Here is a 19482-nt window from a genome sequence, read left to right on the forward strand (position 1 = left end):
ACCCAAGCAGGCAGATCCATTGAGATTTGGCTCACAGCCTTCATCACAGACACACCCTCCAACAGGCACCATCCACTCCCCTTCAGCGTTGCAGTGCATGCGAGGAGCTGCGCCCCCCTGAGCTTTGCTGTTGGGGACGCATGTCCCGCTCACAGGCACTAAGGCAGTGGGTTCTGCCCCTGAGGGAGTGGCAGGGTAGGATGCCAGGTAGAGACTGGTGGCTGGACAGCGGCGGTAGAAGATAGACACACCCATAAGGGAAACACAGGCGCCGCTGTCAACAATGGCCAGGACAAATCTGTAACAAGATGGATGGAAGTCAGAGCTCTGGGATTGAAGCTCTATCACCATGATGCAGTGTGGAGAAGTGATGTTACCCATTGCGTGTGAGTGGGGCAAAGCTGCGTGTCTTGATGTTGACACGGCTGTATCTGTTGGGTTGGTACTGATGAGGTGAGCTGGGCTCCACTTTGGAGAAACTCTTATCTGCTGCTATGGTGTCGATCTTCACCCAGCCTTCCCTGCTCTCCTTCTCACCACTGGATGGCTGCAGTGAAGAGAGTAGAGGGCAGAGTGAACAGGAGAGGACAACAGCAGGGGAGGGACAGATAATGAGCGGTCAGGAGGAAAAAAACAGCATGGAGGAAAGGAAGGTAAACAAGGAAAATGGTGGACGTCAAAATAAATGTCAAAAGTGAATTTCAGATGTTGTTATGGAAAGAAATGTAACAGAAGCATAGATGGAAGATGGAAGCTGCGTTTCCTTTGCTTTGTATTATATATTGAAATGTAGCGGTGAGGCTAAATGGAGAGTTACATCGCCAAGGTCTCACAGGGGGTTCGTGCTCAAGTCCCCGCTAAGACTTTCAGAGCTGCGTTTGCTTCCTGCTCATCTGTGGCACCCCTCCTATTCCTCATCAGGCTTTGATTTGCATTTTTAAAAAGCATCTCACTTCCCTAAGGAGAAACGCATTCATCTGTACAAACACTGAATCTCTCCCACGGTGAGTGTGAGTGAACAGGGTTAGCTCAGCAGTTTAAAATGTCCTCCCCAAAACGAACATTAGAAGTGAAAGGCTGAAGATTCAAAAGATGTTCAAAGATCCAAAACAAAATGCTGGTGAACGCTCCGGTGAGGTTCTGGGAATTTCCGGCCACGAGTGTGAATGATCAGTGTTGTTTATATTATAGCATAGAGGTGTAATTAGTGGGACTGAAGTGACATTTTTGGAGACTGCGGTGGTGCATTTTTTCATTTTGTAAACCGTCGTCCCCCACAAGCATGTGCTCGACATCAGTATGGCTCAGGGGAGCTGTCAATCTTAACAGCTGATCTTGGCAAAGCACAACAGTAATTATGGCAATCACACAGTTCTTTCTGTCTTGTCGTGGGATGATGAGAGGGTTTGCTTGTTTTGGTGCGACAGTAGCATGATAACAAAGGAAATTACGATTTGTTTTTTTTTCCTTCCGTCGAGAGCTGCTCATCGTGAGACGGACATTTGAATTCATGTGAAGTCAGCGGGGGCAAATTCTATGGCAAACCTTCCTCTTTGTCAGTCAGGATAATGAGTTACCTCCTTAAATAAACAATGAATAAATAAGCTGTGTTTGCCTTGGGAAGCAGGATTATCTGAGCATATTTGGATCATACTGCGAGGTCCATGACCTGAGCTGCAGCTAAAATTAGTGTTTCATGGTAAATTTGCCCTTTCTGACAAATAGGCCGTCTCAAAATGCCGTGCACTGAGCAGATTATTACGTCTCTATCTGAGGAAAAGGAAGCATTTGATTGGTGGATTACGTACAATAGTTGGGGGTGTGGGGTGTGTAAAAGTGTAACTGGATAACACCTGGAAAACAAATGTCGTGTTCATGTCACCCAGATGAGATATGTAGTTGAACAAGTTCCCACGCGGAACCTTTGTTACACTGCATGGATTTGCTCCAATTCCCCCTTAAGGATTTAATAAATTCATTCTATCTGAGGTCATCTAAAATAATGACAGGTCTTCCTTGACAAGCAAAGATTCATTACCCCCTGTACATGTACAACAACCTGGTAATTAATGACTTGTCGAGCATGGACCTGTGTGTGCTGCTGTGTCCTGCCTCACCTCAGCCGCCCAGGTCCTCTCCAGTTCCCTCTGGGAGTTGGCCTGTTTGTAGTACAGCGTGAGCGTCTCTCTGCAGGTGGGTGATGGCGAACGCAGGCTGGCACAGTCACGCACGGAGAAACGCAGCGTGACGAACACCCGCGGAGCCGAGTACCTGGACAGGAAGGGTGTAGCCAACCAGTTGTCCTGCTGACGGGGATTTTGGTTGACGTTACAGACCTCGAAGGTTCGGATGAGCTTCCCCCGGTCATCCAGAACACTGACCTCATCCCACTGAGAGAGAGGAATAATATTATGAGCCTGTGTAAACTCAACTTAGTAAAAGAGAAACATGATCTTGAGCAGGGAGCCTATATAAACTGTTAAGACCCTGCTGTGTTTACGCTTTTCCTGCACTTGTGAATCTTCTCTCGTATCTCTGAGGATGGCTTACATGTTCAAAGGTAAACACTGAGAATGTTACCAGTGCTGCAGACATGTGGGTGCTTTCCTCGGCTAACATCTCACACTGTGTGTTTGACGTCTGAATCCTTTGTTAGATGTATAAACTGTATATTGCAGCACACAGTGTTTACAGTGAGTTCTGTTGTTATGATCTAACACTATCAAAGGTTTTCATTGAGCATAAAAAACCCCAAAAAGACATAATTAAAAATGCAGTGTGGAAGTCTGAGATGTCATCTTGTGCCTGAATGTCTCATCCATGGAGCCTTCTGCCATATCTGCAGGCTAAACTCAGACTTTCTCCCTGGCAACTTTACTTGGTGCTTTTTGAGATAAAATGTATAAATCTGGTACAAAGATAAACCTTGGGATGAAAGCATAGTATATCAGACATATTACATTCTATAAAGGCGTGTCTTCATATCTAATCTTCGGAGGCTTTGTCACACTGTCCTCAGCGATGTAGGTCATCTATATGTCCCTAGTAGTCCACAATTTCTTTTCACTCTCTAATTAGGAAATCAATGATTATAACCCCATTAGCTAATTAAACCTCTAGAGTATTTAGAATGTAACACATTTTACATATAAAAGATGAAATTAAAACAATTGGGCGATCCTTAAAAGATAAACGCTCCACTAACTAGGCAGCAAAGCAAACAAAACGAAAATAACACTTCAAACGCAGAGACTCCAGATGCATCTTCTCCCATTGTGACAGGTTGCTTGGCTTTTCTCTTGCATGTGAAGCGCTTTGGCATTTGCACGTGTGCCATTGTTTGCTGGTAAAAGTGGCAACGGCGTGCATGTCAGACTCGCAGCAACTGTTGTGTAATCAAATGAACAGATTTTGTCATGTTTTAAGGAAGCCGGATCGTTGTAGCCTAGATAGACAGATGGATTTGGGAAACAGACATGAACAACACCTCTGTGAAGAAACCAAGCAACACTAAGTCTGTCAAATGAGTCAAAATGTAAATTTAAGCATCGGGTTTAGTTACACCAATTATACAGCACAGTGAGAAGGATAAAAAGCCTGTATCCTTGAGTGACAAGCAGAGTCTTTACTGTGGTAACACACAGGAATTATGTATTAGGCCTCATCATCATTATGCTCCCTGCAACAATAGTCAGGGAACAAAAGGTCCCGGTGCTCCATCACGGTGCATTTGGAGGATGTGTATGTGTGTGTGCGCTAGTGTATCTTTGCATCTCTCTGATTGTTGCTCTGAAAGCAAGTATAAAGCAGAAATATTTGTAACATCACACATGAGAGAGTGCATTCATATTTGCTCCAATTGTTGTAATGATTGGTGGGCAGATAAAAAGAGTCTGAGGTGGTATCAGTGTAATATTATGAGAGGACAGTTTCCCTCTCCCCGGCTGTGACTGGCACATGGTGGGTGCAGAGCGGCGCAAATGGAGTGTGTGTGAAAGAGAAAAGAGGGAAAATAGTAAAGAGAAAGCGAAGCGTGAAAGCCTGATCGTGTGGTGAGGCAGAGACTTTCAGGTGCAGAGTGACAATCGTGCACTGGGATCCATGTGTGACTCTGTGTGCAGTTGCCGAAAAAAAACTGAAAACCGGACTCCCACCACCCCCACCCCGTTTCTCATCTTCTCCCTTGTTCATGGGGAAAGAAAAGGGCAGATTGGGGAGGAGGGGCGATGGAGCATTGGGCAAAAAATAGGAACGACTCATCTTTGTGATTTAATTTGACCTGAAAAGCCAGAGGGCCACACAATCTCTCTAGCGACAGAGGATACAGAGGGGCAGGGCCTTGGACAGGGGCCTGCACACACAAGGAGGCACGGTCTGACGCGCACACACACACACACACATGTACCAAGGCATAGCGTTTCTGCACACACATAAAATTAACATGCAATAATAGACAGGGGATGGCAGAGGATGGGGCGAGAAACAGCAGTGAATGCAAGGAGCCTCTGCTGCCTCCACATGGCAGGGATGTATGAGGCAGAGCAGAGGAGACGCTTGGGGAGAAAAGAGAGGAAATGAGTTGGAAGCCAAGTGGCTCTGGGACAGACAAGGGCAAAGGAAGAACGAGGAGAAGAAGACAGAGACAAAGAGGCAGGGGAGCGACCCTGCAGTATGTGAAAGGAGCGAGGGGGAAAGAAAAGCACGGGAAGAGTAAAGCAAGGGAAAAGAATATTCACACACCCTCCAGCAAAAGACGGGATATGTTAGGGGTTAAAAAAAGAACACACACACACACATCACGCACAGGCAGACTCTCCCTCTCCCTCCCTCTCTCCCTCTCTCTCTCTTTCTGTTTATGGGTCTTTATGCTTCTCTCAGCTTGATGCTCGAGGTCAAATAACCATATCTCCATCTCAGAAGGACTTCTAATCCAAGGACCGTATTCATTGCACAACTTACTCGTGGGCGCGCGCGCGCACACACACACACACACACACACACACACACACACAAACACATGCAAAACATGGGTGACTACCTATGAGCAGCCAGCATCATGGTTCATGAAGCTCTAACATGCACAAGGGCCTAATTAAGCTGCAAACATACGAGGACGGCCTGGAGCAGCGGACGACAGACTGTGGTGATAAGCTCACATAGAGCTAAAGTGTGTGTCATGTTTGCTGTGAGGTGAGATTAAAATGTATATACGTGCTCGCCAGATGTTGCTGGGGCACTGCTGTATTGTAATTTGTGCAGAATGTAGTTTGATTTGAAAGATGACCACGCTGAAGATGATGTGTATGGGTAATGATGTCGGCATACTAGTACAGAGCTACAATCATTCGCAGACGAATGAATTTAATTGACCTGAGTTTTAACCCTGGCTCAGTCACGCGAGCTCACACACTCTCACACACTCTCACACACACACACAAATCCGGAATGCACCCGTGTAACCCTGACTACACCACGCCCACACCTATTGAAAAGGTATCATATGTGATCCAGAAATACACAAAATATTATTAACCAAAACATCAAATCATAGGATTACACAAAGTCTAGCAAACAACTAAATAGAAACTCTTGAGATTTCCTGATGCAATTAGTGTTGGTTTAAATAAGTAACATTTGTACACTGCAGAAACACTGCAGAAACACGTACTTAGTATTAGATTTACATTTTAACTGACTGAAAAAGGATTGGTACTTAAATCTTATCTAACTATAAAGTCTCGCTTAACTTTCTGCCTGTCATCACCATCTGCAGTGAAAATGGTGCAGCTGTTCAGAGTTTGTGGAGGCTTGTTGTTAATCTGAATCATTGTAAAACTTGAAAATGTGTCAGCTAGCGTGATAGCACAGCGCTAATGCTTGGTTTGAATGTGTGACAAGGCAAACATGGTGTCAACTATGTCACATGTCCATACATTAACCTACAGTGTGTCCATTAGATGTTGGTCATTAGGTCCATGTATGGATGTTGACCTTTGTTGCGTGTGTGTGTGTTGGCTGTGTGGCTATATGTAGCATGACCACTGCAACAGCTACAACTGAGCTTGTTGCTACTTTCTAATGCTAATGTTACTTCCTTGCTATTAGTGATAGAAAACAATGGAAGCCTGTGTGTGTGTGTGTGTGTGTGTGTGTGTGTGTGTGTGTGTGTGTGTGTGTGTGTGTGTGTTGCAATTGCAGATTCCTTAAATAAATTCCTTCTTTGTCTTGAACATCTATGGCTTCCTTTGTTATCACTGTGATTTCACAAGTGACAAACTGCCACTGCTCAGTAACAGCCATAATATTTACTTTGAGTGACATACAGCAGTGTAGCTCAGTGGGGATGGAGCTCAGTGGAAGCTGTGTCTGTATGAGGGCCTGGGCTCGATCCAATCTCTCACACAGGCCTGTGCTGTAAAAGGCTTCACTTCTCGGTTACATTTGTTATTTAGGATCAAACTGCTGTAATTTTTTACTGCAAATCCTGTTGAAATGCAAGTCAGTTTCACCATTGCACAGTTTTCTCTGGATCTTGGCCTTTAGAAGGTTTCAGTGCCTCATAATCCACCTTTGGCTCCTGACAGCGTGTCCCAGTAGAATGTGGGCAGCCCATCAACATTCTGAACCTGTATGTTGTGCTTGGCCTTGGTCTAAATTATTCTGTGAGTTTGTAAATTAGCCAAGATTTGTGATAGTTTCTTACCAGCATTCAGTCTCTCTCAGGATTTACAGGAATCAAATGATGTCGGAGCATTCTGAATGTTTACGCAAACATGAAAGTTGGACAGAGCTCAGAACTACCCTCATCTAATAATTGTATCTGATATGTTTTGTTATTTTGCATTGATAAGACTGAGTAAATACTGAAAAAAGCTATTTATGTTTTAAAGCTTATCTACTGGATATATAGGAAACCATTTTAACATCTTACTGCAAAGCCTAACAAAGCTTTTGATTGGTTGGCTGACCTCATATAAGGCCTCTGTGAGACGGCTAAAGAGATTTGCCGGTGATTTTGATTCTGCTTGACTCACCCCTGTGTCTGGATAGGTGGTCCAGCCCAGCTCAGAGGTTGACTCTGTTGTGTCCAGCAGCATCACTGAGCAGAAAGGAGGGAGAAGTATGTTATAAAAGAACACACACACATGCACACCCACACACCCACCCACACACACACCTTTCCAGTCTAATGCTTTGAATTCCTGCTCAATCTCAAGGTCAATCTGCTCAATCAAACTGGCACTTGATAAGAAACTCATTAAAACAAAGAAGAAGAAGAAGAATTCTGCTTTTTGCACTCATGAGTTATTCTGAAACCAGTTAAGAACTTGCAGTTGAGGTTGAAGTGACTGTTAATTTTTTATGGCTTTTGGCAGTCAAATTACTTCTCTACGATAAATAGAAAAGAATCAAACTTCGTGAGGCGAATGATAACTCTCCCCTACGCACAGTAACATAGCGGTGGAAACAAATCACATTTAAATGAGGTCATAGTCCATTGCGCAATCAGTCGGCGATTCACCTCGTACAACAACACAGTTTTCCAGGAGGTCACATATTGAAGAAAAAGGGCCAGACTTCTGCACCAAAACAGAATGATGGATCAAATGCCTCAAACTTTGCCTCCCTTCCCAACAACAGCTGCCACTCCTCGTCATAGACTCGGGCTTAAAAAGACATTAAAGCAGCGGTTGTCGTAGATACAGCTTAAGTCACGTTATTGGGCTTTGGTTGGTGCACACTGTTTTCCTAAGGCACACCCAAGGTCACGTTTCTGACTACGCCAGTGAGTCAAATCCACTTTTTTTGGATTGTGACAAACCACAAGTTGTTGGAAGCTGCACGCCGGGACTCAGAACGGGTCCGGCATTCCCTTGCGGTGAAGGAGGGAAAGGTTCAAGCTGTGTCCATCTGTCAGACCTAATAATAATAATAATACGTGATTCTGAGGGAGGCTGAGTGTTGATGCAGGTTGCCATTGCGTTACTGGTGTTTAAGAAATTACACTGCTTAAGTCCTGAAGGGACACAATGACTAAAGGTCAGAACATCAAACTTTAAAAGGCCATAGCTTCTGCTGTCACACATTCAAACATGGAGGGATGATGCATTGTGTGATTTGGCTCAAGGGGAGGATATTTTTACTGATATTGTTTTCTCCTTGTTTCCAGATTCAGCAGACACTTTTTTTGACTGATATTGAATTAATGCACGATCATAGGATTTGTGACTTGGTGGTGTTTGTACAAAAGCGACCTGAGGAAAGTGTTTCCGACGCTCAGTGCTGTGCCGACACATTGCAGCTTCCCACACAAAACCAAACCTCTTGAATTTTCCATTAGTATTCCAAAACTGTGGTGGCTGCCATTCCTTCAGTCTGGCACAGTCTGCGCTGAGTACTACAAGGAGCCAGTGATTGAACATAGGCCAAAGATACACACACGCACAGGGAGGGAGAGAGAGAGAGAGAGAGAGAGGGAGAGAGAGAGAGAGAGAGGGAGAGAAAGAGAGAGGGAGAGAGAGGAAGAGGAAGAGAGGGAGGGAGGGAGGGAGGGAGGGAGGGAGGGAGGGAGGGAGGGAGGGAGGGAGGGAGTAAGAATATTTTCATGCTTGCACAGATGGAGATAATGGAGAAAAACACACACTGTCTACTTTTATAAAACACAACACCAATCACCTGAGGAAGTCAGGGCGACTACACACGCACGCGCACACACACACACACACACACACACACACACACACACACACACACACACACACATACACACACACACACACACACACACACACACACACACACACACACACAATCCCACAATCCCCAATCCCCAAACCCCAAACCCCAATCCACCTCTGTTTACAAATACATTATTCTGTCCTTTGTTGTCATGCAATTTAGATTTTTTTCATTTCCATTTCATGTCACACAGTCGTTCACAAGTGAACAGCAGGAACCTTTCAGTTTGTGGCCACCAGGCAGAAAATGACAACAAATATCATCATAATCACCACATAGACAAGATGGAATCGCTACTGTGGCTCGTTAAAACACCAGTGACCCACTGAGAAGCCTCCATCTCTCTCTCTCTCCCTCTCTCTCTCTACCTCGCTCTCTCTCCCTTCTCTTTTCTTCCTGTCTCTCCCAGTTACGTGTACCATCTGCCTCCCTCAGCCCCACTTGCCTTTAATAAATTCTACCAATAAGAAGAAACTGATGTCATTTGTGACACATCCCCCTACCACCACACACACACACACACACACTCACTCACTCACTCACTCACTCACTCACTCACTCACTCACTCACTCACTCTCACACACACACACACACACACACACACACACACACTGACTGGGATTGACAGATTTCTTTTTAGGATTAAACTCGCAGATGGCAACTCTGTAAATCTGTCCTGCAGGCCTTCATTTCGCTCATCTCTGTACCTGCGTTGTGCGAACCAATCGACTGCAGCGCCATAAATGCCGTGACATTCCAGGTCACGTTTGCTGTGCACTGATGGCTGGAAGCTGCATGTTCTCTGTCTCCTGATCCTGTCTGCCACCTCCTTCCTCTCCTACGCTTTGGTTTCAAAAGTCAAAATAATGAATAATCACTTGTATGTATTATACATGTCGTACATGAACGTATCATATATTCTGTCCTCATTACGCACATTCTCATTATATTAGATGCGAACACACCCAAATACGGCAAAAGTGTGTCATTTCATATTCAATTAAACCTTTCCTTCAGGGCAGAGACATGCAGAGATAGCATATAGCACATCTTCTTTGACATTAATATTTATGTCTCTACTATTTAGCATCGTGTGGTGAAGTCTGAGGACCAAAGGTTCCTCTGCTCTCTGTGGGACAAACGTGTCCATGAGAATTACATGAGGACTTCACGTGTGTCTCATTGCGTGACATTAGCATGTTGAATTATTCACTGCAACATCCCAAGATAAGTGTTGAGTGCCATGTTACACACACCTCTCAAGTCATATGCACGCTTACTGTGTGTGTGTGTGTGTCTGTGTGTGTGTGTGTGTGTGTATGTGTGTGTGTGTGTGTGTGTGTGTGTGTGTGTGTGTGTGTGTGTGTGTGTGTGTGTGTGTGTGTGTGACATAGCTGAACAAAAGAGAGGGACATGTGCCGGCCAATTCACTTGCGTGTGGCAGTAAAAGCCCTTTTACTTAACTCTCAGACTCTCAGACTCTCAGACTCTCCACGCAGCTGTTATTGGTCCACTGAGGGACAAGACACTCCAACTTTGTCCCTGACAATTCTGACAAGTGCTGAGTCTGCAATTTAAGCCTGGGTGAGTGCAGTGTTAATGCACAGTGCTCATCGGTAGTTCCTTCGCTCTCACTCAGTTCCTTTACTCACTACACTCGATACCTTTCACCCTTTTTTCCGCCTCCGTCGGTCGCCTGTCCCTGTCACCCTCCACCCCCCCGCATGTGTGTATTATTCATCTATAAAGTTAAATAGGGGGATGCACAGTGCTCCATTATTGATGCCAGCCACTACTGGATCTGTTGTTTGTTTGCAAAGAGCCGTGACACAGAGGAGACAATGAAAGCAGGATAGAGCAAGAGAGACAGTGGGGTAGAAAGGGGGGATAATGGGAGGATAGCCAAAGATTGTCTTTGAGTCTATGAATGTTTCTGTCTCTTTCTCTGCTGTGGGTGTTAAAATTCTCTTTTCTGCGGTGTGGACGTGACCTGCATTAGTCTGTGACTGTCCCCCTCACCACAAGAGCGTTCACTTCAGTTAAGTGACCCTCTCTGCTCTCTCATCCATGTTTATGCCGACACTTTCCTCTCTGTGTGTCCATGCATGCGCTGACACAGCTACGTTAGATGCCGTCTTTCATGTCGCTCCTGCTTTCCAACACGTGTAAGCTACTTTGCCACCTTCTCCCGGGCAAGAGATTCACCGCGGCACTTGATTGAATATCTGTTAATATTAATGTAGGCCAGAGGTGTACGTAACACCATCTTGGCAACAAACTAAACGCACCTGCACAGAGTATATAGAGAGTCACACAGCTCAGGCATCATCTGGGTAACGATCCAGCAACACACACATGCACACACTGTGACACACACACACATATACACACACATACACTTTGACAGATAAATCCCCGCAGTGACTACAAGCTTTCTGAGCAGCGGTCAGGTTGCATTTGGTCTTTTTTGTTCACTTTTGTCCACTCATCCACCCCTCTCCACCCATTTCTTATATGCTCCAGATGCTCCCGCCCGCAGACAGTCAGCCAAGGACGTGGTCCACACCAAGCCATCATTACAAAAAGCCACAGGCAGAGAGAGAGAGTGATATACAGAGGGAGAAGATGGAGGGTGGAGGAATGAGGAAGAAGGGGGATTAACGTGATTCCAGAAATAAGCGTGTAGATGTCAAAGGCAGCTATCAAAAACCCTCTGTGAGTGGAAGTTGTGGAAGCTACTGGAGGAAACGGCATTGAAGCCAGGAGAGATGAATGCGTGAAGGCCAGCGGTGAATCACTGGACAGACAGGAACAAGAACAGGTAGGAAGTCTTTGGCAAAACTAACTCTTAATCACAGGAGAAGGAACCTGAGCGAGTCTGCTGCCGGAGCCTTGGCAGCTACACCACAACCTATTGAGTTACAAGGTGGATAGAGGAATATAGGCCAGATAGTTATGACTTTAAGATCTTCAAATATTTTTGCCAGTACAAAATATGATGGAATCCAATAGGGTGCAATAGGAGCTGTGCAAGACTTCAAGTCAAGTCAAGTTTGTTTGTATAGCCTAGCACACTCATTCAACGTCTCAAAGGGCTTTACAGGCCCACAACAACAGACGGCTCCCGACCGGCCCAGAGCAAAGACGAAACTCACCAAAACCTGAACGCAGAAGGAAAAAAAAGGAGAAACCCTAGGAGAGGCAATTCAAAGAGAGCTTTCCTCTCCTCTGTTGGCCAGGTGTGCAACAGGAACAAAGGGTGGAGGAAATACAATAATCCTTGAATTATATCTGTTGTTGCCTGAGGTAAATGTTGGTATCAGATTTTTATTAACTGGAGGAAAGTAATATCTGCAAAAGGAATCAAAATGTAACACTGAGATACAAAACTTCATCTAATCAGGGAGATCAAACAGATTTTGATTTCCAAACACACCAGCTGCTCAGAAGGAATTTGTTATGACGTATTTAAATCACAAAATAGCATTATTGAAGTCAGCTCTCGTTCTACTTGAGGCAGCGAGCCGCATTATCTCTTCATGCTATCATGGGAATTGGAAATGCATTCATCTTTCAGTTACAGTTGTGCTCTTGTTCCTTCCTCGTCCACGCTGGCGTATTGTGTCTTTATCTGCCGCAGCTCTCACAGGTCAGAGCAGAGCGCCTCCACTCAGAGACCACTGAAGAATACGACCTTGAACATCGCAAACGGACGGACGTGTGAAAACAACAACGAGACATTACATCAGTCCTCAGCTAACGTAACGAGATGCAAAAACACGACTGAGCCGCCGTGAAAACAAAATCCAGTGCACACAGTGACAGTAATCCTGCTTCCTCTGCTCTCTACCCTTTGATTTCTCTCAGTGGTGTGAGTGGCGGTGCTGTAACACGGCTACAAGCAAACATCACACGTTCACCAATCATTTTATCGCACTATGCAGATTAAATTAATCTGCCCAATTACAGCAGGAAGAAAGGCCGAGATGACCTCAGAGTGAGAGTGGCAACATGTCTTACATTCTAATAAAGCCCTTTGTTTGTGTATTACGCTGCACACAACTCAAACAAAACCTTTTTCAAATGCTTGGATTTGCATACTGATCATCGTGTGGCATAATCATAACATATAGGGTCGCGTGTCAGGAAGGATTACTGTTAGGCAGGAAGTGGCATTAAAGATTTAAGTTTAATTTCTGGATATGCATAGGTAAAGCATCACTGCAGCTGCTCTCAGCCATGATGGGAAAACACCGCGGGGGCATCAGGTGTGCCTTCTATGTGTCTGTGTGTGTGTGTGTGTGTGTGTGTGTGTGTGTCTTTCTGTGTGTGTGTGTGTGTGTGTGACTCTCCACTTTAGCAGAATGTGTTAATTCCATGGGCGCACGTGATCCTCAAACACAGACGTGATGAATCTGAGGACGCCCACGAGGCCCCAGATCCACACCTCACATCAGCAGTGCATGTGGACCGATCAATCAAATGCACTGTCACTCACACACTCTCTAAACTCTCAATATGCCATATCTTCATGCAGGTAATCCTATATTAATACAGGCGGGTAATGGCAGCAGGATTTGAACACACAGACAGATCAGGGGTAGAAGGAGCAGACGGTAAACAGCAGACGTATCATTTAACAGGAAACAAGTCCAGACAGACGCATCACATCACTGTGATCAAAGCCGACCAGTCGCCCCCCTCCAGTGACATAACTTTACATTCACATGGCTTTACCTTATATTCCTATGCTATTGGGTTAATGCTGTATTATGGCGATCTCTCTGAATTACACGAACAGAGTCAGTAGGCCAGCAGCAGTGTGCAGCCTCCCCCTCCGTCTCTCTCTCTCTCTCTCTCTCTCTCTCTCTCTCTCTCTCTCTCTCTCCCCATCTCTCCCTCTCTGTCTCTTTCAATCATTCCGTCTCATCTTAGTCCCGGCCATCTGTTAGAAATGAAGCTCAAAACTGTGACATGGGGCCGACACATAAAACCCGTGGACACATAAACCCAGAGTCAGTCACTAATCCAGTGTCAGTGATTGCATGTATTGTCATTCACGCCGCAGGATGTTCAGGCTTGACTTATGCAGTGTGAGGGGTTTTCACAGGCAGTTGATGAGCTTCATTTTGCTAATCATACTGTAAAATATCCACTTCTGGTTGGGATGTCCTCTCTGTTTTGTTTTTTGTTTTTTTCTGTTTCTCTCCTCTCTCTCTCTATCACAACCTTTGATGCGATTTGTACCTAAATTGCTGTTTGACATCATCCTGTAAGAACTGTATGTACCCTATGACATTATTTCACTTCCAATCTACTTGTACTCTACCTCAGGGTCTATGAATACAGTTTCACAACAATAGTAGTGATAATGCAACCTTCCTTCCTTCTCTCCATCTCTTTCTCTCTCCTCTTTCCCCTCTTTCTATATAAAAAATGATCTCCAAAATATCCTACAACTGTATGTGCAATGTCATGTACAATGTTTGCTTCAATAAAAACAAATTGCAAACATAAAAGGCATCCTAAAAAACATTTAAAGAAATTAAATTAATAAGTAGTCAAGAAATGAAGCTGCTGTAATGTGATGGAAGACGTCCTGATAAGATGCATGGAGGCATCTGTTCAGATCCCATCGTTCAACTCAGCCAAGCATGTGAGCAGAATGTTTGGATCAAAAATACACTTTCAAACAGCATAAAACTATTTAAGAGGAGCGAGTGAACAACAGCAATTGACAACAATTCTCCCTCAGGAAAACAATCACAGGAAAATCCTTCAGAATGTGAAGTGGAGCAGGGGTCTGCGGTCACATTCATGACATCATGAGTGGCCCGGCGTGTGTGTGTGTGTGTGTGTGTGTGTGTGTGTGTGTGTGTGTGTGTGTGTGTGTGTGTGTGTGTGTGTGTGTGTGTGTGTGTGTGTGTGTGTGTGTGTGTGCGCGTGAAGGGGTACATCGGTAAAAAGAAAAGGCTTATGCAACTTATTATTCATGCGGCTGCTGCCTTATTTCCATATGCTTTTGTTGTGACAGCTTGATAGGATCCAGCACACACACACCTCGCACCTGGCACTTCCATGCCAACAAAGTCCTATCTGATGTGCAGTGGTCCACACAGACACACACACTCAAAGAACAATAAAAGTAATGAACATGAAGGGGTTGTGTGAGCAGGGATTAAAAGTGGAAACCCCCCCAAAACAATCTGGACAACATCACACATCGTCTCAGCGGGCAGAATTCATTGAAGCTCAGCGGCTCATCACGGCAGAAGCAGACCAGCCGAGTGTCCATCCCTCACACACACACACACACACACACATCACACACACACACCAGGAGTCTGTTGCATGAAACTCTCAGCACGTCGCAATCACACTCGTGCCAACACAAGATTTATTATAAGGAGAGTTAATAAAAACATGGCTCCTTACCTTCCTCTGCTGAATTGGACTGGAGAAACACACAGAGAGACAGAAACACACTCCACATCTCCACTACAGAATGACACTGACACACACACACAGAGAGAGAGAGAGGGAGAGAGAGCGTGAGAGAGGGGGGGCAGGAGGAGGTGGAGTCTGTTTGCTGGCTGGCTTTATGTGCGGGCATGATTGGATGCAGCAATGGGGGAAAATATTAACAATACAGACGCAAACAGCAGCTCAGACAGGAAGTAAACAAAATGTGAGGAAAAAAGAGAAGAAGGGAGGGAGAGAGAGAGAGAGAGAGAGAGAGAGAGAGAGAGAGAGAGAGGGAGCATGATAACAGCAGAAAGAGATGGAAAAATTAGCAAACAAGTTTGTCTGGTCTCTGGTGCAGCTGTCTCGACATGCCACGCATCCGCTCACACACACACACATATACACACACATACACACACACACGGTGGCCTGGCACACGCAGGACTCAGAACTGTGGCGTCCCTCACATGTCTGACTACTGAGCAAACTTGCATTTTTTGATTCAAGTTGTGGCATGTGAGAATGCCAAACTTCCCTCACACTCACAGTCACACACACACACAGACACACACGCACACACGGTTTATGGGAAACAGATCATAATAATTTGGACTCTTTCCTGGATGCTCCCTACCCTTCATGTGGCTCACTGCTCCTCCTCTGATCACCCACTTCCCCTCCTCTCCTCACTTCACAGGATTGCTCATTCAGACAGTATGCAGACACGCACACACACACACACACACACACACACACACACACACACACACACACACACACACACACACACACACACACACAGGGAGAGAGCAGAGTATCCATCCAGTCCGTGTGTGCCCCCTACTGCTCAGATCCGGGTACTGCAGCGTGTTGGTGCTCTCTCACGCTCCAGTTCACTGCAGTCAGCACAGTTCAGCTGCAGGGAGATGATGCGTGCTGGCTTGACACAGTTACATGGCCCCATTCCCCACCGGCCCGGACCCCCTGGACCCAAGGCTCTGTGCTGTAGGGGGCCACGGGACAGGAGGGAGAGGGAGCAGGAAAAAGGATCAGCTTGGTCCTGAAAGCAGAGACATTCCCCCATTTCTTAAAATGCTTGTCTTCTGTCCGCTTGAATAAACATAAACATCCACTTGGTTTACGGTATGAGGCGAGCCGCAGACAGCACAGCGTGAATGCAATGGCTGAGGATTTAGCCTTTTTTTCCAATATGTGAAGTGAGACATAAAATAACTGGGTGTCTAGAGACATAAACGTGTCTGGATGTACATAAATTGAGATAAAACAGCACGTAAGAATAGCAGACAAATGTATGTATGTGTTGAAGGTTGAGATGTGTGTCTCGTCTGTCTGTAGCTGTGCACTATAAATTATGACAAAAGGCAAAAATATAGATTTCTTAATAATTATTAATGTTACATTTTTTTTTAATATTATTATTTTATCGTTAACAAACATTACACAAAACCATTTTTTTTAAATACTAAAAAAGTTTGCTTTAAGAGAATTATTCCCCTCATTCTCACTCTTTAACACAAACAAACAACTTACAGACAGAAACGATGCGGTACATCTTTATGAAAAGTTTTCACCTGTCATGGTGTGTTTTTGTATTCCAGCTAACTTTAATCCCCAGCACTGTGAGTGAGTTGGCATAGTTACATTGCATTAGTTTGGGATGTTTTAATAAGGAGAGGAGGGGGAGTTGCTGATCTCTATTGCAATAGTGATGCCATTTAATGCTCAGTAATTATGTTGAGGCGATCTAGATGTTGTTTTGAGTTTGTTTCAACTCCAACAATAGGATAATATTTGATGTAACTTTTATTTTCACGTTAATATGATAAGTATGTTAATTGGTGGCACCCCCCTCTGCACAGTGGTACGTGCTCGTAAAAAGAACGTCTCTCTCAGGTTGTTTTCGAAGCCGAGAGCGACAGGTGTGTTAAATGAGCATTTCGCTTCTAAAATGCATTTAAATGTTTTATTCATAGTAAAGTTACTTCGTTCAAAGAGAGTGCTGTTGCAGCGTATAAAGCTGAAGTCTGTACTTGAAGTTGTATCGAAGTTAAACAACAGCTAGTACCTCATTGTTCTTGCCTTCTTTTTTGCCGCGGTTGAAGAGCTGCATTGTGGGTACTGAAGTTCTTCCGGTGAAACTATGGGATGTGATGAGTATTAACATATAATCCTAATATAATTATATAATTATATCTATCATGATAATATAATCCTATAATTTTAATCCTACTGGGGTAATATATAACTGTCAAGATCAGATAAGATGATCCTTTGTCTGTCCCGCAGCAGGGAGGTTCACCTGTTGCAGCGGCAGGGTGTATAGTGCAAAGCAATAGAGAGCATTGTGATGTGGTAGGAGCCTGGCAAAGTAAAAAGTCTGTCAAGGATAGAGCTGAACTAAGTGGAGAGTTTTCAGGGCCAATGAGTGAATGAATGAGTGAATGCTACATATTAGATATTATTAGATATTCCACTGGAGATCATCAGACCGGGGTTTACTGGGAGAGGTAACCTTGCCATTGTCATCAGATACTTCCTCACCCAGGCCCTCAACTTCACCACTGAAGCACATGAGACCTCGGCTGAGCCCATGACATCTCAGCTGAGTCAGTCAATATTCTGTATCACAACTTTAACCTCAAATGCTTAATAAACAGCTTATGTGGGACCTCTCTCAACTTAAAGTCCTTCTTGCCGGCCTGATGAAGTAATCGTTACAGGTATGCTCACCGCAGAAATAAAGAAAAACACTAGACGATCAGTTTGTCTGTACTGTATATAAATGTTTAGTTAAATTCCCTGATTTTAGATTTTATTTGGATTGCGTAAAGTGATGCAGTCCCTGTCATGTTTTATCATTTCAGTAAAGGAAATCCAGAGAGTGCTGTGGTGTCGTGGTGTGTCTTAAGTCTGCTACACACACGCAAAATGTAAGTCACACATTGCCTTACAAGGTGTACCACTTTATTTGTTTTTAGTTTCTTAAATAAAAAGTACCTCATATTACAGCAGCAGAACTGAGGCTGTTATAAAAGCAACACTCAAACAAACACAGAGATCGACTCGTCAACTCTCGCCTCACGTTTCTCAATACAGACAATTCATAAGCAAAATATACACATTAAAACTTGCTGTAAAATATCTGAGTATATTGTGAAGCACGGCGAAGCAGCATTGAGGCAGTAACAGTGTATCCAGTGTGCAAGACAACCCACACCTGACAGAACCCACGTACAGAACAGAGAGTCACATACACGCTTGTTAAAATCGTCAGAATGCAAAAGTGCAAATGCAAGATTAAATGCTGCTCAGCCCAAAGTGCGTCTGTATCAGTGTGCATACACACAGACATTAATACAGCTGTACATCAGTCACAATACATTTGTAAAGGTTAAAATAACACTTACAGGAGATTCCACAATATACTGTACACACGGATATTTTGTGTGTGTGTATCTGGTAAATAGACTTACTATACCATACTATACTTAGTGTATACATCCTTAATACCAAGAGTTGAGAGTTGTTATTCAATTGTCACACAAAGAAGGATACACAGAATGGTTTTTAACAATTTCTATGCATCCCTCAAATAATTAAATACTGTTTAACACTGACAAGCACTTTTGATTTGATATAACAGACTAAGATATTTTATCTGATGATAAATATAGTTGTTATGTAGTGACATGTTGATGTCAAGTGTCTGAGCGACAGAGGATCAAAATTCTGCAGAGAGCAATACTGCATGTACAAGTTCATACCCAACTCTTTTAATATTACTGCAGGACAACGGCACTGAAGCTTCTCTCCTAGTCAGCCAGAGAACAAAAGAGGTCAAACTGTAGGCGGGCGAGGAAACCTTTTTCTGGCTTGGCAGTGCTTACCTACTTTCATTCCCACACAAATAATACATATAATGTATTTACTGAGTCATCTTCAAGGACTACCCTCTACTCACAGGAGATGATATTCTGCTGAAATTTGACACGCTGTAACCCTTTATTCTACAGTGGGTGCTTTGTTTTGGGAGATGAGCTACTATCTCCCCCATGTTTAGTCTCTCTTTAAGTAGACACCCTCCCCTGCTAACACCAGACAGTCTTTTTTTTGAGGCGGTGTTGAAGCGCTGAGGACAGAAGAATACTGGGAGTGGAACACTGAAGCTACAAAGTTCTACAACCGGCTTTCCACGCTTGACCTCAATACATGAAGCCTAAATCCTCCACTGTTTTAACTCTGAGGGCAGTGGAGGA

General features: G+C 44.3%; 1 protein-coding gene across 2 annotated transcripts in view; it reads right to left on the reverse strand.

Annotated features, from left to right (window-relative positions):
* ephb6 (eph receptor B6) overlaps positions 1-15314 on the reverse strand; it is a 27291-nt gene extending 11977 nt beyond the window's left edge. Inside the window, exons 1-5 of one of the 2 annotated variants that reach the window (XM_076154805.1) lie at positions 15176-15314; positions 7035-7099; positions 2118-2390; positions 378-547; positions 3-298 (exon numbers count right to left, since the gene is read on the reverse strand). In XM_076154805.1, coding sequence (XP_076010920.1) covers positions 3-298; positions 378-547; positions 2118-2390; positions 7035-7099; positions 15176-15233 — 862 coding nt within the window. In that variant the 5' untranslated portion in view covers positions 15234-15314. The remainder of the gene's footprint in view (positions 1-2; positions 299-377; positions 548-2117; positions 2391-7034; positions 7100-15175) is intronic. The other variant, XM_076154804.1, reaches the window with a different exon arrangement.
* Between the last annotated feature and the right edge of the window lie 4168 nt (positions 15315-19482).

This window comes from Genypterus blacodes, unplaced genomic scaffold (genome assembly GCF_046128005.1).
Source record: "Genypterus blacodes isolate CSIRO-AG114 ecotype Tasmania unplaced genomic scaffold, CSIRO-AGI_Gbla_v1 ptg000063l_1, whole genome shotgun sequence".
Taxonomy (NCBI): Eukaryota; Metazoa; Chordata; class Actinopteri; order Ophidiiformes; family Ophidiidae; genus Genypterus; species Genypterus blacodes.